Source organism: Mus musculus, chromosome 8, assembly GCF_000001635.26.
Source record: "Mus musculus strain C57BL/6J chromosome 8, GRCm38.p6 C57BL/6J".
Classification (NCBI taxonomy): domain Eukaryota; kingdom Metazoa; phylum Chordata; class Mammalia; order Rodentia; family Muridae; genus Mus; species Mus musculus.
Window position 1 is genome coordinate 45,797,607 of NC_000074.6, and position 23,873 is coordinate 45,821,479.

The window sequence follows — 23,873 nt, forward strand, 5'->3', positions numbered from 1 at the left end:
TTTAGCTACTTCCCAAGTGAATCTGTGTAGGACAGACATGTCATGAGGCTGGAGTAAATATTCCAGACTTGGGAGTGGGCTGTCAGTAGCGAGGCTTTAGACACTAGCTCTGCAGAGAGCTTTAGCTAGATGCATTGTCCAACTGAAACCAACATGAGTCAATGGATTTGTATTATTATAAATGCATTTGTATTATTATAATATAATATTATTATATTGAGAAATTGAAGGACAAAGAGGATAAAGTTTCTCAATATAACACAGATTACAGTAACAGCAAGAGAAGTCAAAGCCCTGTTAACTAAAAATATACAGCATAAAATATAATTTCTAATGGCAAAAAACCACAAAATTGTTACTAACGACTGGACAATTTTACTTATTGGTATTTACCTTCACTTTAATTTGTACTGTACAACATGCTGGAAAACAATAAATTAGAATAAAAGGGGATGAGGTGATGGCTCAGTAGTTAACAGTCATTGCTTATCTACCAGAGGACCCGGGTTCAGTTCCCAGTGTGCACATGGCAACTCACAATGGTCCATATCTCCAAACCCAGGGAAAGACTGCCATCAAAGACACTGCACACACATGGTGCACAGACATACATGCAGGCAAAAACCCATACACAAAAATAATGTCATATAAAAAGGATAGAACAGATAGAATAATGATTTAATAATATTAATAGTATACTTTTTAATTTACTTGATAAATAAAATAAATTTCGAATTCAAAAACTTAGATAGACACTTTCTATTTAAACTGAAACAAGTTGTAATCCAATTTTTTAACTACCTTCTTCAGTTTTCTGATACCCTGATATATAGTATATAGTACATTATCAAAACATGAGTTTAAATCACTTAAAAATATACTATATACACAAATAAAAATTATCTTGATGGTTTGTAGTATTCAACATATTTATATTTGTTAGAGTGAGTAAATATTTTCCTAAACTTTGACCCAGTTACACAGGTAAAATTCTATGATGATGCTGGATACTTTTATACCTTTAGTATCATCCTGCATGCAAATCACACAACTATGTTAGGTTTAAGAAACTGAAAGGGAGATTTGCAGTTGTCATTTTTAAATGTAACTATTTATAATTTGTTTTAGTGAGAAAAAGGCCTCAGTATTTCATAAGCAATTTGGCAACTTCATATGAAGCTTTCTGGTTATCCTTTTGCTTTCTGGAATAAATATTTTACCCTCTGATTAGTTGAACATTCACGTACAAAGAAAAGTCATAAAAGGTATGGAATCTTAAGGCTCAGTAAGTATTTACAAACAGTAATAACACACATTCATGCATACACATATCTGTGCACTCTTACATGCATGCGTACATACACTCACACATGCACACACATACATGTATGCACATGTACATGCACACATGTGTGCACACGCATACATACACATACTCACACAGGCACACATATACATGTACACACGTGTACAAACATACATGCTTGCATACACACATACATACATGAACACACATACACATGCACACAGACACAAGCACCCACACTACACACACACACATGCATGCACGCACAGGCGCACACACACTCACACACATGCATGCACTGGGTAGGGTATGACTATAGTCCTATCATGTTCATATTTTATCTTTCTTCTTATCATCACTTCTGAGATTGTATTTCACAAACATCTGTTTCTAGAAATGTGTAACTTTTAAATTTTCCATTCTTTCTGAATCTTATAGTAATAATTATATATTGGAACCAAAAATAATAGAAATATTAATCATGATAAATTTGGAGCATGAAAATCCCAGTAACTAGGAATCATCTACACCAAGGATTGCAGTGTAATTAATTGTCAATATTTTATATATGATTAGAATATTTGTTGTTTGTGTATTTCTTCATTTTCAACATGTGTGTGTGAGTGTGTGTCTTACATCATTACTTTACAGTTACTTATGAGTTTTACATCCATGTTCTCATCAACAACATGTCTCCAAATTTGAGGGTAAAATAATTGCCACAAGGGCAAGTGGCTAGCCAGTGTCCTTTCAACGAAGCACAATCTCACTCTGGCTCCTCTCATCCTTTCCAACAGATCACGAGTCCCCTAGAAGTTACTCATCTACTCTGACTGACTTGGGCAGAAGTGCATCACGGGAACGAAGGGGAACTCCAGAAAAAGAGGTGGTTAGTTGAACAGTATTGGACTGTTTTTAAAGGACCTTCTGTGAAAGCACTTGCCAGTCAGATATGTAACTCAAATCAGTCAATAGTTGAGACCAAAACCAGGCAGCCACAAGAGTCTGTAAACAGACTGCTTAGAGGCTGAGTCTAAGGCCTATGTTCTACTCATTTCTTCTTTGGAATGCACTTTGGGCAGTGAGCCCTTTCTGAGTCTTAACCTGGTACTCAGGAACCCATAGAGTTCTAATTGCCCTGCTTTGTGGTTGGGTGGGGGTAGGTGGGGGTAGGTGGGTGGGTGGGTGTGATCTGTACAAGTACTTTTGTTGGAGAATACTTCTAAAAATAGATACAGATTTTGATCAATCAAGTTCTTGTAGCACTGAGAAGCTCTCATACAGCAGTGACTCCCGCTCTATCATCCTTAAACCAGAACTGGAACGCCTGTTCCCAACTGCCTTGGAAGCCACGAGCACTTTGACTGACAGCTTCTAAGATAGCCTGTGGGACCCTTATAAAGTCAGAAGTTGCCCAAGTTGTGTTAATGCTCACCAGAATCACAAGGGAAGAAAAATGGGGTGAAGGAATTACTGATGTCACTAGCTACATAGTATGTTATGCCTCAAGTAAATTCATGGGCTCAAGAGTTTGAGGGCAGGCATGGGTATTACTTCATGACTAAAAGATGAGACAAAGGATTTCTCAACTCTCTATTCCTATATTTTTTGCTAACCTCTTGATAACTAGGCTACTTCTTGGATAGTCAGTATTTAGTGACGAATATGATAACTTCCTTTATGTCTTTTGTTTCTTTTCTTATGACTCAGACAGACTAGTGTCAATCCAAAGAAGTTAGAGCAGCTAGCCCTCTACAACTGTCTGTTTATAGTTTTCAAAAAGGGCACACATAGGACAGACGACTTCATGGGCATTTTGTTGTATTATGGCATTGATCTACTTTAGTTCTAAAGCGAAGCCTGATGATGAAATCAGCTATGCCCCCATTTAGCTCACTGCTCTGTTGTTTGTTTTGTTGTTTTTGTTGTTGTTTTTGTTTTTGTTTTTTTGGTAACTTGCACATATTACTTAGATTACATGTGTTTTATAGCCCTTGCGTGAAATCTTACAATTTTTTAAATTGGTGCAAAACGTTTAACCTTCCCTTTCAGAAATTGCCTGCAAAAGCTGTCTATGATTTCAAAGCTCAGACATCTAAGTAAGTGGAATAAAAAATCACTATGTGTTTGAACCTCATTTTCACTATTGTTATGAGGTGTGTGTGTGTGAATGAGTGTGTTACAAATAAGACTCAACTCTGAATTCCATAACCCACTCTAATCAGCTAATCAGCTAGCTCCTTTAGAATTACTAACGGACAGGATAATTTATTTTCAAGTTCAGCTGTGAATCGCCACGTCTTAAGTCTTAAACCCCATCAGTTACATGAGTGACACACAATGAATGCAGAAGGGCTTCACGGGGAGATGAGAAGCGTATTTTTTCTAGAAATGTTTCTGTCAAGAATTGAGGTTTTTTTTAAAGTGATACAGAGTAGTTATCCCTACCTAGCGAGGGAACTTGAGAGCATTTGTATGTCTAGCTACATCGAGGGCAGTTAGTGGCATGAACAAGAACACCTACGCACAGAGGACCCTGCAGAGAAAGCTGCATCTTACAGCACTCAGCGTTTAGAGATTCCTAGGAAAAACCCAGTCCTGCCCTGTCTGTGGTGTGTGTTGGTGTTTTCATAGTCCTGTGTTGCTTTCCTGTTTCTTTAGGAACTTCTTCATCCAAAAGACAAGGCAGGTAAATGAATGAGGTTAATACGAAGCACACAGTAGAGATCTATATAGGAGAGGACTGTCTCCATCAAAAGTATGCCACCCTCCCAATCACCAGAAATTCTTCCATGGATTCACCTCAAAGTTCCCATCACAACCTCATAGCACTGCTTAGCTAGGGCCTTGGTGAAGCATTTGAGAGACAAACTACACCGTAAAAAATTATTGTGTTTCCTCTGTAGTCCAGGCATGCTATTGACACTTTGTAAGGTGTTGTGAAAAAATTATATAAGGTATATCTATTTTATTTGTACTTTGTGACAAGCCATCAAATTCTTTCCTGAGTATGTACTACAGCAGACTATATAACAGAGGAAGGGTGTGTGCCTAGGGCTCAAAATGTGTTCCAGGTATACTAGAAGCTATACAGGAAGTTAAGAGGGAAAGAGAAAGGCAAGATGAGAAAAGTTAAAATGGAAGGCGTGAGGGTTGATTTGATCAGAACACATTACATTGTATACATGTATAAAATTCTCAAACAATAAGTTGAAAACTAAGTCTAAGCATGAAAAAAATCTACAAGACTCAGAGCCAGTGAGATGGCTCAGGGGGTAGGGACTCTTGACATCAAGCCTGACAACTTGATCCTTTCTTTCTATATAATGGAAGGGAAGAGCCAATATCTATGAGATGTCTTCTGCTCTCCATACGTGGTGTTGTGTGGGTACCCACGGGCGTGCACACACACAGACACACACACAAATAAATGTAAAATAAGTAACAAAAAATGTAAACAAGCTTCAAAGAGAAGATGGCACACATCACAGAGGACAGGGTCAGGAATACGACTGGACCACTGCATTTAAATTGTCCCATGTGCCAAGCCCCTCACCCTATTCATGGACCCCATCCTTCTCTGGAGGTCCCTGATGGAGAGTCAGGGAATCTTGCTCTCCCACGTTGCCATGGTACTGCCTGCCTGTACCATCCTAATTTTCACAGAGTGCGTGTGTGTGTGTGTGTGTGTGTGTGTGTGTGTGTATCTAAACTAATACAATCTGCATGAGCTTTTGTAAAGTGTATTCACCAGCCACCCATCAAAGCCAAGAAGAAAGTGAGCCACTCATCCTATGAATAGGTTTGTCTTAGTATAGCTTAATGATCCTCCTCTTGTTCTTTTCTCAGAAGAAATAAAGCTATAAAAAGAACATCTGTCACCTCCAATGTGATTCTATATTGTGTAACTTCCAAGGCTCATAAACCCAACCATCTTTGAAAACTGCAGAAGAAGCCAATTTTAGTCATTTTAAATTAGATGTGAATGCTTTTTTGTATGTAATATGAACAACACACACGTATATGTGTTTTAAATAAGTATTCATTTAAAGTTATTTTTATTATTCAACAAGCTCAACTGTAATTTAAAAAAGTCTCAATTGTAGATAGGAGAAAGAAGAGATGACGTCTCATTTCACATAGGGTCCACAATAGCCTGCATTTTAAAATACAATAAAAATACAGCAAATTATCAAAATGGGACTCTAGCTCTGGCATGAGAGATGGAGTTTTGAAAACTGGAGAATAAGGCAGCTTCCCTTATACTGAATATATCCAGAATTTTAAATGAATATAGAATTTTAATATATTCAGTAGAAAGAATCTATATTCATATTAGAAGAAAAAAATTACTTGCCTATAATTCCCATGTATATTCTAAACTTTTAAGAAGGTGATGTTTAGAAATACCCCCAGTACAGGCCAAATTATTAGGTTATAAACATTAATATGACTATATACTAGCAAGGTGACAATAATCTGTCCCCTCTTTCAAATTGCATATCACTGCAGAATATGATTTACATAGGGTGTGAACTATATACTTGTTCTTCAAAATCATTTCCGAGATCACATTAAGTAACTTGTTGAAACTCATAAAGAAACCCTCATCTAACTGAGCTTAGCAGATGTTTCTCAGATAAATAAAAAATATGGATCATAACACTAACTGCTATTCATTCAGAAAGAGTCCAGTAACCATGATCATGTCTCCTCCAGGGAGCTGTCATTTAAGAAAGGAGACACTGTCTACATCCTCAGGAAAATTGACCAAAACTGGTATGAGGGGGAACACCACGGCAGAGTGGGCATTTTCCCAATCTCATACGTAGAGGTATGTCCTTTCTCCTTATCTCCTGGCGGATGCTGTCCCAAAGGTTGTCATGAGTTTACAAAACTAACAGTTGTTCTCTTTTACAGAAACTAACACCCCCGGAAAAAGCGCAGCCCGCAAGACCACCACCCCCAGTCCAGCCCGGAGAGATTGGAGAAGCCATAGCCAAGTACAACTTCAATGCAGACACAAATGTGGAACTCTCCCTGCGAAAGGTAACCTAGCTGTGCTCTTTCTTGGTCGGGGTATTTTTGGTGACTGTGCCATTCTGAAGCCGGGCTAGGTTACCTTCTTTTCTAGAACATTCAGGTCTTCTTTAGCTTCTACAAAAGATTCAAGGCTGTCCAGGGTCACTGTTCCCTGTGACCCTGCTCCGTGAAACTGAGTTCTGAGAGTCTATCTGTGGCTTAGCCTGAGAATTGTGACCCTGAGTCTCCTCCAGTTGGTGCCTCTACTGGATACTAGGAAGCGCATCTGTGGAACCCTGAGAGGAGAGTGAATTTTATTTACAACGTTTCAAAATATCTTTATACTCATTACTCATTACTCAACTTTATCTTGGAATTAAGGAATGAATGGTCCTAATGTAATGAAAATATATCCTCTCTAGAAGCCTTTTTGAAGAGCTATTATGCAATCCTGTTTCCTTGATCATTCTTTGCTAAGCCTTGTGATGGACCCAAATATCTCCAGCAAGCTATCCAATGCAAGTCATTTGTCTGAAAACAAAAATCAAAAGGAATTCCTTAATTTCCTTTCTTGCACAGGTCAGGATACTAAATGAATTTGCTAAACAATGGCATGTATACATTTGAGGCAACCGGGTCTCCACACAGCACAGAAAATATGGTAGTGTTAATTGGGGTGATCTAGTATACGCTGTGCCTGTGGATAGTTGGTAAAGTGAGGGCGGCTCAGAGATGCAGGAGGCGGTCTAGTTCTCTCCTTCCACCCCAAGTTCTGCATCATCAGCAATTCTCTCTTACTTTTCTTGTGCACTACTTAACCCAGAAACCCACATAGCACTGCACAGGGTAGCGTCTTCTGGGTCATACTTTAGGAATGGTCATTGTGTGAGATACCCCAGGAAAGCCTATCAGCTGCCTGTTCTGGGTACATGAGAAAACCGGTGCAATTTAGGGAGATTCCCTTTTCTTTGATATGTTCTGCCTGGTGATGAGGCGGCACATTTAACAAACCATGCAGCACTTTGAGTTAAAGAGAGCCTTCCCTGGAAGGGGGTCCCTGCATAGAAATGTCTACTATGGCAAAAGCCAAAGATGCTACTCAAACGCTTAGTGGGCAGAGTGACACTTGGAAGGGATGCTGGTATCAAACTGTCCTAATCAGACCAGGGGGACATTAGCCCTCTCCATGGCTATGGATAATCTTGGGTGCCACACTCTGTCACCTCTCAGGACATGCAGCGTACGGAAGGAAAACAGCATGCCATCCAACATTGTGCCTTCCAGAAGATGGCATTTGTGACCCATTTCAGACAGTTTCTTCCTCCTGCATGTCCTCACAATGATTCTAGTGGAGATCAGATGATGTTCCTGTCATTGATTGGGCACCTTTCATACTGTTTGCCTTTTGAAATGACTTCCACAAGTTGTTTTACTTTGAACCTGCATAAAACAGACATAAGCCCATTCCCATCAACCGAGCATCCTTAGGACTGTAACGTCATGAATGGAAGGTTAGCTTACATCTGTGCTGACAATCTATGCTTTTCTAATAAACACTGCAACCTTGCTCACTTTCTTCCGATCAAGCAAAAACCTGAGGTATAAAACTTTTCCAAATAGAAAACTACCACTTTATCAGAAAACAAACACAGTTACATTTTTTTTATATATCATTGTGGTCTCTACTTACAATGCATTTTTCCCAATGCTCATTCCAGGGCGACAGGATTATTCTTCTTAAAAGAGTTGACCAAAACTGGTACGAAGGTAAAATCCCAGGAACCAACAGACAAGGCATCTTCCCCGTGTCCTATGTCGAGGTTGTCAAGAGGAACGCAAAAGGTGCTGAGGACTACCCAGACCCTCCTCTGCCCCACAGCTACTCCAGTGACAGAATTTACACCCTAAGCTCCAATAAGGTAAGAAGCCATTCCCTCCTGCTACCTCCGTACTTGGGATCTCAGAATGTGATAATCAGTAGGCCACTTGGGGGATATCAGACCATCATACCTACTGAAAAGAAACAAATTCATATGTTCCTGTACATGACTTGCGGGTTAGAAAATATGTTAGCTTTGCTCAAGTAGATGCTGGTGTAAAAACTTAGAGTTCCTTTTTGTTAATTCTGTTTTCAAGTTATAGTCTATAAAGAGAGAGAAAATGTTAGTACCATCAACCTTTCTTGACACATCTCAGTATTTCTGTGTATATAAATCACACACATAGAGATATATACACACATATATAGTATATCTAATCATTATATTTACTAGGTATATAATATTCTACGAAAGGCTTAAGGTATTTTCTTCATAGATAGTCTAAGGTATTATATTTAATTTAGGGCCTATAATTCCATTATTAGTTTAAATGTTATAATTAGAAATACTCAGTTTTTTATTATTTGGGGGGCCACAAATCCCACTATTTCACCTAAGCTGGTAGCTGAAGATGACCGATTATCTTTCTCAATACAATCTAGAAAGGACTTCCCATCCTGAATTGGTCCATTAGACCAAGGCTATCATCCAACTTCCCTTATCTCCCAAATTTTTCCTTCACTTTTCTGTTGAATTATAAGATTCCTTGTGGGTGTAGATAGGGTTTTCTTTCTCCTTTACAATTATTTTAAAATATAAACATGTAAAGCACCAGTGAAATTATTTCTAAAACATTGTCAAACGCCTCCCAGTGATGAAAGTTATGTATCCGGTTGTAGGTTATGTTAATTGATGAGCTCAGGGCAAGGATAACAGACCATTAACACTGTGAAAATGTGAAGTCAAGGTTAGTTTCAGACAGTGTCCCCAGGAGCCTAAACCATCCTACTTAAGTAAATAACCTATAAACCTATCTCAATTAAGATGTTTTCCTTTAAAAGGCCTAAGGTTTGGCATTTTATTAATTCTAATGACTAGGTTTTAGTCATGGGTAATTACCATAAATTCTCTTCCCCTGAATAACTGAGCAGTTTGCGCCAGTTTGATTATGGAGTTTCCAGAATTTTACATTTAGAGACTGATATCCCTCCTTCATTATTCTTTTGATAATAGAAAAAGAATCTTCATCCATTCATATGTATTTTGCCTACCATCCATCTATCTTAAGAGAACTCTCAGATGACCCTCAAGTGATTGAACTTTTAAATAAATGTATGCAGGAGAGAAAAGCATGCATCTATAAATGCTTTCTTGGCGTTGAAGCACTTCTCTCATATGCTCTACTTAACGATGGCAAGCTAATATTTTAAATCAGTGTTTTGTCTTTTCCTGAATATGTTTTAAATGGCATCCATGGCTTGTGTTATAATACTGCATTTTACACAGAAGAATGTACAAATACCAAATTTTTAATTTTAATAGAGGATTGTTCAAGTTTCATGAGTAACCAATTGTCTTGTTCTTACTGGAAAAAAAAAACCCTATGTCAATTTAAAAGAAATTCTAGTTTCATTTCAACTGGCTATCTATCCTATTATGCCATTAGCTTAATGAAGGAAATCCCTGTAGTGTTGTGCTGGTCAATTTCAGGAAAAAAGAATATGTATTTTTAAATAGTGAAAGATACAAAATTAGAAAAAAGATGGGCTTTCTATTTTCTAATTGGTATTTACAAATAGAGAAATGAATACATTATAACTTTTGAATCATTCTTTGGCAAATTCAAATCACATAGCTTGATGTATTTCTATTTTGAGAAAGGCTCAAATATGTTATTTCTTATTTTGGTAAAACAGAATCCATTGTAATCTTTTTTAAATATGAAATAACTTTAACTTTGTACTATGTTTTGTGATATGGGCACTCCTTAATCAAAATTAGCATTTAATATTAGTATTATCAAGTCTGTTTTAAAGTTTTTGCTCTTTTAGCCCTTTAACAGGAATAAAGGTGACATGGGGACAGTAACAGTGAAGTCAGCAGTAGCAGATCGCAGTAGATACTACAGTTGTAATGACCATGGTGAAATTTAGAGATTTCCCATGCACATAATATTTCTGTCCACATGAGAGAAAAAAAATAAAAGTATTCATCTTGAGTTATTATCAATTTCACTTACTCCCAAAATCTAATCACTAAGATCAACCCTAACACTTCTGTGTTTGTATCCAGAAGTATAAAATTGAACTTTAGCCAGTAAGAGAACTAATAGACTATCAGATGAGACTTCATCTTAGGACCAAAGAGGCTGTCAACCCATCACAAAATGTGTACAGTATGACGTCATTTCAGTGGCTCGGCAGACTTGGGTCCCGGAGGAAGATGCTCACACAGCTGTGTTATACTTGGTGCCATTCGTGACACCCCATGATGAGATTCCATCACATTTCCTTTAAAACGTAGATAAGTTCCACTGGTGCCCCACCCTACTAAAGGACACTTTAAGTCAACTGTTCAGTGGGAAATACTGTGCACTTGGACAGAGCAAAGCTCGAGGCTTCCCTGGGCTACATGTGTAAAGTATTATCCTAAACAGTCTAGCAGAATATGCATCTCCAGAAACCTTTTCTGAAAGACTTTTCTTCACAAACCAAAGTCAAGTATCTAGAAAGCACTAACTTAAAGGCCACCTTGCCAGCCTCTTCCACAGCCCTTGGATGCACAGTATGTAAAATTTGCTTTTCCCCGTATGGTGAGGGAAGAGCAGTGTATACATGTTACTAGGCAGGCTCTTTACAAGTACGTCTTTTGAATTTGCACCTGTTTTACTTAAAACATCCACACTATATCAGTAATATTAAAATATAAAGCACGATATTTTGACTTCCCAAGACAGCTTCATGAATTAGATTCCTTGGGCTTCTCTAAACTATCACACTTAGCAGATGGCCCTGCACAGGCATCTGTCTGCTTCGGTGTGAACATCTACTTTGGAGGTGTTTGAAACTTTGAAGCAGTGATTACACGAGATTGGTCTCATTCGGATCCTGGACCTCTATGGTTAAGAACTATATTTTAGCATTTATTCCCTTAAGCATATGTTCCTTTTTACTAAGTCTAAAATGCTGTATGCCTCATAAATGGGGCAACTGTGAAAACTCAGGAGTGGGGAGGGAAAACGGTCAATCAAATCAGAGAATAAAACAAAGCTGAGTTATTCACTATCCCCAGCTATACTTGCAGTATAGACAAGAGTCCGCATCGTCTCAGGGAAGTGGATTGATAGCAAGCCTTTTAGGGTTTCATTGCCTGCCCTCCTGATGCCTGTGAAGCTCACTCTAGCTTCCCTTTTGATGCTGGTATCTTCCAGAACTAAGAGTGTTTTGTTGCTCGCAGAAAGTTTTACAGTTAGCCTAAATGATTTTATGTGTTTAAGTTTCGAATAACTTCTCCCCATCTAGAAATCTTCCAACTGTCTTCCATCTATGTCTGTGTTACAGCCTAAAATTATATTCATCACTGTACCTCTGTCATGGCATTTTCATGTGTTGTTATCTTCTTTGTTTTACTTCATAACTCCTGATCATTTGTAAGTTGGCTTCCAGTGAACATGCCTGTCTTCCCATGTACAATGCTATGCCTGGCCCAGAGGAAAGAGCCATCCAGGGAACTGCCCAAGGGTGGCTATCCCTGACAGACTGGTGTCCACCAGCGAACCCATTGGCTCCAACACCGTCATCTTTCCTCGACAACTTCTTGATTGAATTAGAGAAGTTTAGTGCTTTAACCTTACCATCTGACCAGGCCAAACCGAACATTCTAAACCAAGTCATCCCTGAAGTTAAGGAGGAGCCCTCTCCTCTCCCTCTCTCACTGCCTCCAGCCTCTGTACCAGTCAAATCACCTTGCTGTCTGTCACCTTCTCCCCACTCAAGTTCCACTTCAACCGAGACCCAGACAACCAACACAGAGTCTCTTCAGGATCACACAAAGGATACTCAAAGCAAGTTGGTAGATTTGAATAAAAAGAAAAGAGGTTTTGCAGACCCTACCAAGATCCTTGAAGCCCTAGGTGATAAATTTGTGGCCTCTGCATGCACCAATGTGGGTGCCTTGCCTGTAATTCTTCCTGTCATTGGAGAGGAAGATGAGGACAGCTATGAGGGGCTTGCATACCAAAAATGGCTGCCAGGATCTCAAGAACAAGATGTCACGTGGTATGACCCCAGCAGTACAGAGGTGACACCACAACTGCACATCAAGGAGGAAGAGGAGGAGGAGGAGGAGGACCCAGACTGTTTAACGTATTCACTAGGCATTCCCTCACATCCTAGGAGCCCCAAGGAAGACATCAATGCAGCCAAAACCAGTAACGAGGTATCTAATGTTGCCTAGATACTGGGGACTAATCAGTAATACAATTATTCAGAAGAGTTAATAATATTACTAAATACCTACTTCTGACACTGCCTTGGTAGGTTTCATTATGAGGAGTGTAAGTATTGGAAATTCCGGGGTGGAAGGATATGCAAGCATGATATAGTTTATTAAAATGATAGGAATACCCCACTCTCCCATTACCCCTTTCTCACTATAAATCCAACTTTTATACACTTAAGTTTATTGCCTTTCTAATATTCTAATGTTATTAATGATAGCTAATCATTAGCTCATAGTCTCAGACACTGTTCTCACAACCCAAACATCTTTAGGAAACATGGTCATCCTTGCATTAGAGATGCAGAAGCAGATAGGTAGACAGGCTTGTCTAATTCCAGGATGAACCAAGAGTGCCCCTCGACGTGAAGGCAGAGTCTGCAGAACAGAACAACAAAGTAAAGAGGGTAAAATGTCAAAAAGTAAATAGTTCTCCCATCCCTGTCTGACTCTTCTGGGAGAGTTGTTCTCCCAGCTGCTTGTAGTCTGGGTCCTGCACCTTTGTCCTACAAAGGACCTTGACAAGTAGTTTCCATCAATGTAGGAAGAGAAGGACCTGAACTGTAAGTCCATGAACTTCTTCTCTCTTTAAAAATAAACTTCATTATCTAAATCCAATAGCAAGTATGATTATCTATAAATTATGAAATTAGTAAATCAAAAAATAAAGTTTGTATCACATTAAGTAATCGTGATATTACACAGGTCATTTTCTTCTGTGATTCCTCTGTCCCTAAATAACTAGACATGACTGGAGAAAAGAAACCCACAGCTTAGTGACACATAAAAAAATTCACTGTAATAAGCCAAGGATGCAACTAAATATCTTACTTAAACATCAGATTTTCCCTTCAATATTACCATCTTGAAGGTGTGATTAGACCTTCATTAGGATAGGTTTTGTTTACAGGATGTGCTATCCGCTTGTTTCAGACAGGATCTTAGGCATAGCATCTATCCTTCTAAGGTTAGCAAGCATCTCTGTGCTCCAGGAAGTCCCAACTTCCCTAGCTATGTGACTATTTACCTTATGTTAGCCTTCCTTGATAGCAAGTTATATGTCATTGCAGAGTTTTAGGTACTTTACTGCCTTCATGTTGAGGGGAAAAAAATGCCCTCACAGACAGACTAGTAGAACCCAACCACCTACATTCCCCAAATCCTTTCCATTAAGATTTTGAGATCAAAATTTAAAGCGCTTTTCGAAGCAAAAATCCATAAATATCACTTTTCCCGGGATATTTTACAACTTTTAAGTTATTAGATGTGATAGGCCCCTTCATCTGGACATGAGCATAATCACACCTTGTCTTTCCTCAACATTGAAGCCACCTTCATTTGCTTCGGGAGATCGAGCTGCTACGCCTGTCCCCAGCTGTCTGTTCCCTTCCCCTCCAACTCCTTCTCCTCTGGCCTCTGTCTCTGACCTGGTCTGTGAGCTTTTTCAGCCGACCCAGTCCCCCTCACCTCCTCTCCTCCCCAAATACCCTTATCAACAGGAGACACAGTCACCAAAATCAAAGGTAATTGCATCTTGAGTGTGGTCCAACTTACTGCATGTCTCTCCGTGATGTTCAGGAGGGGTGTGCATTTGGATTTCCTGCCGCCTTACAACATCTAAAAAGTTATGGAAATTGTGACTGCTAACTTTTAACATCATCAGCATGGCCTCCATCCAACAATTCAAGAGTCAAATCTGCGTAGCAACCGTACCCATATTGAGAAGGGAAACAAACTAAAACTTACCTCATAACCCAAGGTAACCATTAGATTGTGTTTTAACACAATTATTGGAGCTATCACATTCAAAGGCATAAGTTTAGTGCCTGCCAGCTTGAGTCATTCCTCAGTAGACACGATGCCTTCCACAGTGCCTAAGATCAGAGTGGTCCTTGGAACTACTTGTCTAGACCCCCACTCTTTCATAGGATACACCAAGGATGATCTTTGGTGTTGACTACGGAGCATCTATCTCTGATACTTGAAGTCCAGGAGCCCAGTTGGCACTTAAGTCTTTCCCTAGGATTACTACTTTTTTGTACATTAATGATTGCTCTTGGAAAGCAATAATGATAGTTCAAGATGAAAACAGAAAACAATATTAACAATCCAACATGAAATCTCTCTATCACAGAAAATATTTGATTCTAGAGTGAGCCTGACCCCAAATCCTTTTTCTTAGACTTCAAATAAAAATTCATCCCCAAATTTCATCTTCTGAATGTAAAACAAAGATCTCTCTAGATCTCTGTAGATCAGGAAGGAACTAAGGCTGTAACGCAACCATGTTTCCATAGCAGTGATCACCCACCACAAATCCCCATCGCCATTGGACAGCATACCTGTCTACATATGAAAAGAGATCTTGGGAAGAAAGAATAACCTAACTCTAAGGACCAATTTTTCTCCACTCTTAGAGTCTTCATCTGAGCTAGCAAATGATAATTTAGAACTTCTAAGAGCTACAATGCTTAGATCATGTCTACTCAAGGCTAAGAAGTACCTTTTAGCATGCTCTCTGTGGTTTGATTTCCAGAGTGAACATTTTACTCTTTGCTTCCTGTAACATTCATTAGCTTGGATGCTTAATCAGTACATGAGAAAGTGCCTCTAGATCAACAGCTCTCAACCTCCCTAATACTGCAACCCTTTAGTACAGTTCTTCATGTTGCGGTGCCCTCCAATCATAAAATTACCTTCCTTGCTACTTCATAACTGCAATTTTGCTAGTTATGAATCTTAATATAGATAACTTTTGGAGATAGAAGGTTGTCAAGGGGGTTGTGACCTACAGGTTGAGAACCACCATCCGAGTCACTTACTTCTCTGACTTAGATGTTGAATTCATCATTATAGTAATAAGGGAAAAGCTAAAGTGTAAAATGTTTTATCTCTATCACGAGCGCCAAGAATATTTCTCATAATCTTTTGGGATCAATGTATCAAAAATAATAAGGGAGAGTGAGGTATTCACAGTAACGATATTTGAAAATACTGTTTTAATAAGTATATGAAATTACTAATTTCAGGAAAACAAACTTTTGTCTCTTGTATTTTACCTCATGTTCGGGAACAAATGCTGAACATTAATTCCCCATTGAGTTTTCTAAACCATGTAAAGTCTATTTTATACTCATAAGAAGAAGGATAAACTCATAAGAAGAAAACTGAACACGTTTCTGTTTGTAAATATAAAAAAAATTATTCAGTCCCAGATCTCATGTTAATTACAAGGAAAGAAAGCACTGACACAAAAGAAAAATAATATTTTAATAGTCATAGAACAGTGTAGTTAGAAATACTGTTCACTATACTAACATTTTTGTTAACCCATATCAACCATTCTTTAACTCACATGAAAGAAGGAGGGAAGAAGAAAGGGAGAGGGAGAGAGGGGGGAGGGAGTAGGAGAGGGGACAACATCATGGTAGTTCCACAGACATCAGACCTGGACAATCTCAGAACTTGCTGTTTCTTCTTTCAGAAAATGTCACATGAACACACACAGCAGGGAACAAGGAAGCTTAGGAACAGTGGTCTACCCTCAGTGACCATGTGCTTGAGTGGAGACAAAACCAGGACTGGATAGTGGAGAGCATCCAATATCCTCTTCCATAAGCAAGCATCCAATATCCTCTTCTAGGACATGCATGACAAGAATGTATCATCCCAAGAGACTAGAGACCACAACCTGTCATGGTCATGAAATTTAGCCTAACCTAGAGCTACAATCTTTAACTTAAACGTTAGTCTTACTGATGTTCTCTTAATTCTAGTCAAATTCCAGATCCTGCATTTCCAGCTGCCTGCCACAGAAAGAAAAAAAAAAAAAAAAGCAAATTCGTGTCAAGACTTGCTTGTTCACTGCCATAGTGAGGGCCTTTCTTTGAAAGAATGCCAAAAGAAGCCGTGGTCAGGCCATACTCGATGTTTGGTTATATTTTTCTACCTCTCACTCTACCCACACCTCCCTACAAAAATGTCATTTTCTTCTTAGGAGCATTGCTAGGACATTTATGTCTAAAACTACTAACGCTTTTTATAAAGCTTGGTAGGCATTCAGCCAAAGTTTCTCTTGCCTCACCTTGTTTATTATTGCCCACCATTTGGTTAAAAGCAGAGAAACATGGCAGAGTGCTTTGTGCAGTTGTGAAGCCTTCTCCTAGGAAGGAGGTAATACTCTTAGCCACACAAATTACATTTCTCCTGCCAGCTTCGCTTTCCAAACTGTGTCTTCACTGTGCGTCCCCCCTACCGTAGAAGCTGCTGATCCCGGAAGGGTGAAAGCCAAGCCGTACAGAGCAGACAGAGAAGCTGCGAGACGCCTGTTCACCCTCCCCTGTTCAGCTAATATTTAAGCATGGCATGCTGTGTGTGTGCAGAAAACCGGAAACCAAGAAGGTTCCTCCCAAAGGCCACGGAATGAAGACGAGAGCTAACCCACTTCTTATGGCTTTTCTAGGCTGACTTAAAAGGCAAGACATCTGTCCTGGGTAAGCCGCCTCGGAGCCCAGTGATGTCTAAGAGGTCGTGCGGCTCTCCTGTCAGCGGTTCCCACAGGGTAGGGTCGGACATCCCCTACCTGCTGCAGCCATCCTGGCCACCCTGGCTCCTCCTTAGGTGACTTTGCTGTGATCGTGCAGTAAGGCGAGGCTGAGGAGTCCCTGGAAATCAAGTGACCAGTGGTTGAGGAGCTAGGAAGTCAGATCTGAATGGGCCGTACACTGCCTTGTTGTGGCGCGCCTCTTGTGTAAAGGGCGCGCCTCAAACACTAAACTACTCAAACAAGAGCACAGCGTGCATTGTTTTCTACATCTGTTTTCCTTCCATAATCAATTGCTGGTTTCCAGTCACTATTTTTAGTACAGAGAACTAAGCTATGGCCAGTCATATGCCAAGCTCACCTGCTTCCGGTGATGCTAACTCTTAGTGCCTTTTGGTTTCTATGGATTTATTTTAAACTGTCAGCCATTTCAAAATATTCCATTGCTCAGGAGACACATGCTACTTTTTCACCACGTTGCTCCCTGTGATACTGCTCTCTGGGCATCTGTGCATTCCCAATCCCCTTCTATCTTTGAGGTCAGTTGCTTCTCCTTCAACTATGCAGTTTTGTAACATCTGCAGAACTTGGACGGATTCTAAATGGCACCCTGAGTTCTGGGGAATGAAGCCAAGGAATGTGGGGTTTTTCATCTATGCAGACTCCAGGGTTCCTTTCACCATATCTAAGTTAATGGGCCCTGATTTAGCTTTGGCTGGCCTGCCACACAGCTCTGCATTTCAAGGTCTTGGAGCTTAATTTTTAGTGTTCCCATTCTATTTCATAAGTACAAGTCGTGTTTCACACGTAAGGCATTCTGTGCCTTTTGCTTTGCAGAGTCAGATCTGCTTCCATTGTTGACGCAGACTCGTATTGCCATAGGGGAGGAGGGAGTGTCAGTTTGTAGAGATTAATCTCTACTGACAGCCTTCCAGAGCTAACACAAATACTCACAGGAGGCGATAAGAGACAGACAGACAGACAGACAGACAGACAGACAGACAGTAAGTTAATTTTATAAAACTTAACAGAACTCATTCATAATTTCCCATGGGTTAGTAAGATGCCTTGCTTTGAGTCGCCCTGAGGTTTTTTTCCTTGCCTATATTTCCATTTTATAAGTTTGTGTACTACTTAAATGTCTGAGGGCCAGAAGATTCTCCTTTATTTTAATATGTGTTCCACGTTCCTAATCTAAGAGAGAAAAGAGGCCGGCCAGTAAGTGATTTTTGTTTGTTAGCTGAGTCACAGCCCTCTATTTCTGGCTGACACACACTACAGCTAGCATTTGCTGAGAAAGAAAGTCTTGGGAACCCAAGAGCTCCAGAGACCTTGTCCACAATGGTTTTTAAAGTAGCATCCATACCTTTTAGAGAATCATCTAACCTACCGCTGATCCTCCTGGGGTGGCTTGAGGGAGGCATAAGTAAATACTTGGCTTTCAAACTTCTAGCTGCAATAGTGCATGTTGTCTGCTAATCCCAGATTATAGGATAAACCTCAAAGAAGCTTCATAAATTTTTATAACTGATCATATATATATATACATATATATATTGGTTTTTCGAGACAGGGTTTCTCTGTGTAGCCTTGGCTGTCCTGGAACTCACTCTGTAGACCTGGCTGGCCTCAAACTCAGAAATCCACCTGCCTCTGCCTCCCAAGTGCTGGGATTAAAGACATGCGCCACCACACCCGGCTTTGATCCTTTATATTAATCTTAATTACTGATCCTGGCTTTGCACAGTACCATGTGTTTAAAACCTGCCTCTTTTGTATCCATTTCTATATCATTTTTAAAAAAGGAAAACTCAAAGGATGTAATATGTACTTATGAAAATCTCTGGATGAAACCATTGCTTTCATATAGTTCATCCCCATGGTAACGTTGAGGAGGGAAGACAGACATTAAATATTTAGGGCTCTGTGAGGCATCATTGGGCTTTCAAATCTTTGTTGAACTCGAAAACCTTATCAAGAGAATATAACCATAGCTAAATTCTTGCTTAAAATGTCTCACATGGTAATGGCAACCTCTTAACTTGAAAGCTGCTTTCTCAAGCTCACAGTTTGCATAAGCCTCTCCAAATATTATAAGTATATAGCACTCTATAAAGATCTCAGCACACTGAGATGCTATGCATGATAGAAATGCCTGAGCAGTTAAAATAGAACTCAACCTTAAACAGTGCAGGCTAACAAGTCATTTCTTCTCAAGAATTGAGACTGCAGAAAAGGAAGAGCGTGGCCAGCAAAACAGATCATTATTACTTCCAATTATCTTGTAGGCTTCAGAACATCCTTTCAAAAAAATCAATCTAGGCCCAAGGGATTTAATCCCTGTTAACAAAAGGCGCAACTTTTACATGTTACTACCACTGACCACCACTAGGTGGCGATGGGGTGCACAAACTGTAGCAAAGATGGTATTTGGAAGCACTTTGCTTGAATAACCCACAGGAAACCCAAAACACAGATGCTGAGTTTAACCAAATCAATCCATCTAGTCCGTCATAATACGTCATTCAACAGAGGGCCAATCAAAATCGTCCTTCCATCTCTTTTTGTCATTTAATGAAGGGCAAAATGTCTTTAGATGTACGTCTGTGTAACTAACACCCACAGTGAAGTTGAACTATTACCTCTGGGGTTTTCACTGTATAGCATGTAAGATTAAGGAGAGGAATCTGTATATGGCAAAAGAAAACTATGAGGTGAATTATCTATTCCTTTATGGGCTCCACAGGGGGAAGAGGCTTCTTATCCTGTTTGTCTCCCTGATCTTAGGCTGAGGCATCTAAGCTGCATGACCAAGGTCGATAGCAGACAGTGCCCCACACAGACACAAATGCACATCCATAAGTGACCGTCAACACTACAATCCCTCTCCTCGCCAAGGACCCGTAAACTATATTAACTCTAATGCCGGAATGGGCAAGTTTCCTTAGAAACAGATCAGTAGTTATCCATTCATCTGAGGAAGATTCCTATCCAAGAAACTCTTTGAAATGTCACAAAAGTCACAATTGAATGAGATAGCGCAAACCCTTCATATTACAGGGTGGAAATTGCTGGCACACACCCAGGAATTACGTGAGCCCCACACAAAGAGCCCAGCTTTCCTAACTGTCAAAAAGACAGTGTACTTAAATAATTAGGGAGGTTGGAGGATCAAAGGCTGTGAGCAAGTAAAAGTCTAATGATAATACTAAATACCGGACTATCACCCCCAAATCTCCTTACTAACAGGTTGATACAGTTGTTAACTTCAAAAGGAATTAGAAAAGAACTGGAAGGGTAATGTGTACATTATGGGTGACTTGCACTTGTTTCTCTGTGTATTACATTAATTAATGATTCCTTAAATTAAAAGTCTCAAAAATGTCTAGAGGAAGGTCCCTCTTATGTAGCCCTGTAGGCCGGCCTTGAGCTCACTGAGATCTGCCTCCAGAGTGCTGAGATTAAAGGCATGCACCACCATACACAGCTTAGTCTTCATTATCCTTGAAAATAATATCATTTATGCATTCGATATTTTATATTTAATAATATCGTTTGTAAATTTAAATACTGTTTTATAGGAGTAAAGCATCTATGGGGCTGGGAATTCCTATCCATTCTTCAGTTTTAAATTTATGTATTCCATCATAGATATTGAAAAAAATTACAGGAATACTACTTTAAAATGTTCCCAATTAATAGGCTTACAGCAGTGAACTTAATTTGCACTAAGTTAATGATGTGGGTTAGGAAATGACGGTTGAATTTCGAAAGGGGTCTGTTCACAGTCTCATACTGACTGCAACCCCAGGGCTCTCTACCCACCCTTGGACCAGAGGTGTCTATGGACAGTGTCAGGGTAAATCCGTCTAGTTTATGATGATCAATAGTAATGATGTGTATCCAAGCACTGGTCCTGGTACCTGAAGACGTGGCCCTAGTGACTAATTGCATTATTATTAGCTTCTAGGCTCTGCGTTTGTTATCTTAGCAGGTAGCTGTCATTTAGCAGAACAATATTTGAAATGTGAATGGGTCATATGTATCTCTTTCCCTGAAACATAGCATATGGGTGGTTGATGTAAAATACACTGAGCTTCCATATTCAACAAACATGTTCAATTGCATTCTCTGAAGTATTTGTGTGGCTATACAGGATGCTAAGGCTCGTCATTTCCAATATTATAAGTATCTATTACAGATACTGGTCTTGATGCTTAGTTTAAAAAGAAAGGAAACTCTTTTGAGAGTTCAGTGCACTGGGGATTCCTACCAATATTTCTCTTCGAAGGTAAAGCATTATATGTTACCTGGATCTTGTCCGTTTGCATTCTTCTTAAAGTTCTCTGTGTTCCCTTTGGAAAACTGCATGTGCTTCCCTGACCCGGCCCTCACCCGGTTGCGAGCGGAGAGTTTAAATTCGCATCCAGCATGGGATGTCTGGCTCTTGACTTTTTCATCTGTACCGTACGTGGCAATGTCTTCCGTGAAGGGAAAGGCTGGGAGCGAGTGTGGTTCCGGCTGGGCGTGACTTCCCTCTGCTTGTCTGAGAAAGCGCTGGAGAGTGAGGTTGAATGGTGTCCAGCCTCCCCGCTCCTGTGGTTTTTGTTCTTGCTCTTGCCATATTCCTGACCTTGGAAAAATCAATGAGACTAAATGTCAACTTCCCCCAAAGCTTGAGGAGACCAGATTGTGCTCAAAAGTTTGAACCTCGGGTATTTTGACTTTAAGCACCCTTCAAAATACTTGAATTACTAAGCATACAGAAACCCTTTATTTGGTGGACTTTTTTTTTCTTCCTCTTGGTTTTTTACAACAGGAAATATTAAATGTCAAGAAAAAAAAGTACCATGCTATTACCCAAATTGCCTTTTTAATGATACCAGTTCAAACATTGATGACATTGAAAATCATTTCGTTTCAGCCACAGCGTCCTGGGTTCTCTCATGAAAACATTCAAGGTGGGGGAGAACCGTAAGTATTCTTCTTATCTTCTAAATGAAAGGCTAACCTCGAGCCACAAGGTGGGCAATACAGGCACCACATAGATACAGAGGATAGTAGGACTTTGCAAGTGATGGGGATCAAATAGCAAACATGGGGTCTCCAGTACAAGAGATCACATTGTTCTGCTTTGTCAATGAGATCAGATGCTAAGGTTTAAGGGAAAACAGAAGGGCTGGTGGGATAACTCAATGGTTACGAGAACTGGCTGCTCTTCCAAAGGACCTAGGTTCAATTCCCAGCATCCACAAGGTGGCTCATAACCATCTGTCACTCCAGTTCCAGAGGGTCCAACACCCTCTCCTAGCTTCCATGGGTACCAGGCACTCAAGTGGTACAAATACAAACATGTGAGCAAAACAAGTATATACATACAATTAAAATATAAATAAGTAATAGAAGAAAACAGAAAATGATTTGTACACGGAGGAAATCATACAATGTTCTACTGACTCCTACACATTTAGAAATCTGCCTTTTCCTTGGCTGGCTGTGTAACTGGTAACCACAACTTTGTTTCACCTTTGAATACTTCAAAAGTATACTTAAGGTATAATTCCAAAATTATAACATGTGCTTTAAAATGTCTTTTGAAAAAAAATAGCAGTATTAAAGCACTCACTACTGTTCAAATGTATGATACAATCTCCATGCACAGCAAGAATGTGCCTTTTCAAATGTTCCCCCCAAATCTCCTCTCCTTTCTGACACATACATTAAACCAACCTGCAAGTACCAGCCATTGTCTTTCAGAGTTTCATTTGTCTTTCTATGGCCCAGTTTACAGTAGCGACTCAGATAAATAGAGACAAAAGGGCACTTCGCTTCCTATGGACCCCTGCCTGTGCTGAGTGAAAAGGACACCTCCAGAAGCCACACCATGGTCCTCAGCCTTGCCCCGTACACCTCAGCACTCTGCCCAAGCTCTGCTCACTAGTAAAAAACCATGCTGACCAAAGATGACTTTTTGTGGGCAGGCCCTGGTACAGAACTGGTGTTTTCTGCACCAAAAGTCTTGGTTCTTCATGGTTGAAAAGGCGCCTTTTGGACCTCACCACTATTTTCTGAAAGTGCCTCTCCCCCACTCTGGCTGGAAAAGTGTTCTTCTGAAGTCCCCACCACAACCAGACTAGGTGAAAAGCAAGGGTCACTGAAAAACTTCACTTAACTGCAAAACTTTAAGAACACTTCTCAATAATGTTTCTGCTGTTCTTTTAAGTGTGCCAACAATGAGAGGATTGAGGCACAACACTACACCCCGTTTGTAACATTCTTGTTACAAAATAGATGTCTAGGGTGACCGCATTTTGTTAGCATGCTCTATTAAACAGCTTTCCAGATGTATGAAAATTGTGTTCTGTTGAACTTTGTTGTGTGTATGCAGCTGTGGCATGTGGCTGTTCTAAAATCACAGAGCCCACAGGTGGAGAAAACTACACTTTAAAGCATTGCTTTCGCCGTTATTCTTTATCAAATTTATGTTCCATTGCAGCCTTAATCAGAGGGATTATGAAATGTTAGCTAATTGCATATCTTTTAAAAACATATGTATTTTCTGAAGCAAAAGTAGAAACCTAAGCCATGTTGTTATGGTCCAGTTTTATTGTCCAGGGACAATAAAAGGTTTGGGTTATAGAGAAATTGACAAATTTATTTTTGAGGCAGTCTTGATCCACCCCCT

The 23,873-nt window shown here is 39.7% G+C and overlaps 1 protein-coding gene and 1 long non-coding RNA gene across 48 annotated transcripts in view; one reads left to right on the top strand and one right to left on the bottom strand.

Annotated features, from left to right (window-relative positions):
• The window catches only part of Sorbs2os (sorbin and SH3 domain containing 2, opposite strand), a 95,973-nt gene extending 74,282 nt beyond the window's left edge, over positions 1–21,691 (bottom strand). Inside the window, exon 1 of the long non-coding RNA NR_045739.1 lies at positions 21,499–21,691. This is a non-coding gene — a long non-coding RNA (sorbin and SH3 domain containing 2, opposite strand). The remainder of the gene's footprint in view (positions 1–21,498) is intronic.
• Sorbs2 (sorbin and SH3 domain containing 2) overlaps positions 1–23,873 on the top strand; it is a 320,119-nt gene that overhangs the window by 289,819 nt on the left and 6,427 nt on the right. For 28 of the 47 annotated variants that reach the window (NM_001205219.1, XM_017312688.1, XM_017312693.1 and 25 more), the window contains 6 exons: positions 2,104–2,192; positions 3,359–3,405; positions 6,026–6,140; positions 6,227–6,355; positions 8,047–8,247; positions 22,113–22,162. In NM_001205219.1, coding sequence (NP_001192148.1) covers positions 2,104–2,192; positions 3,359–3,405; positions 6,026–6,140; positions 6,227–6,355; positions 8,047–8,247; positions 22,113–22,162 — 631 coding nt within the window. Of the gene's footprint in view, positions 1–2,103; positions 2,196–3,358; positions 3,406–6,025; positions 6,141–6,226; positions 6,356–8,046; positions 8,248–11,802; positions 12,586–13,973; positions 14,169–17,107; positions 17,207–21,389; positions 22,163–23,873 lie in introns of all 47 variants that reach the window. The other 19 variants (NM_172752.4, XM_030243440.1, XM_030243439.1 and 16 more) reach the window with 6 other exon arrangements.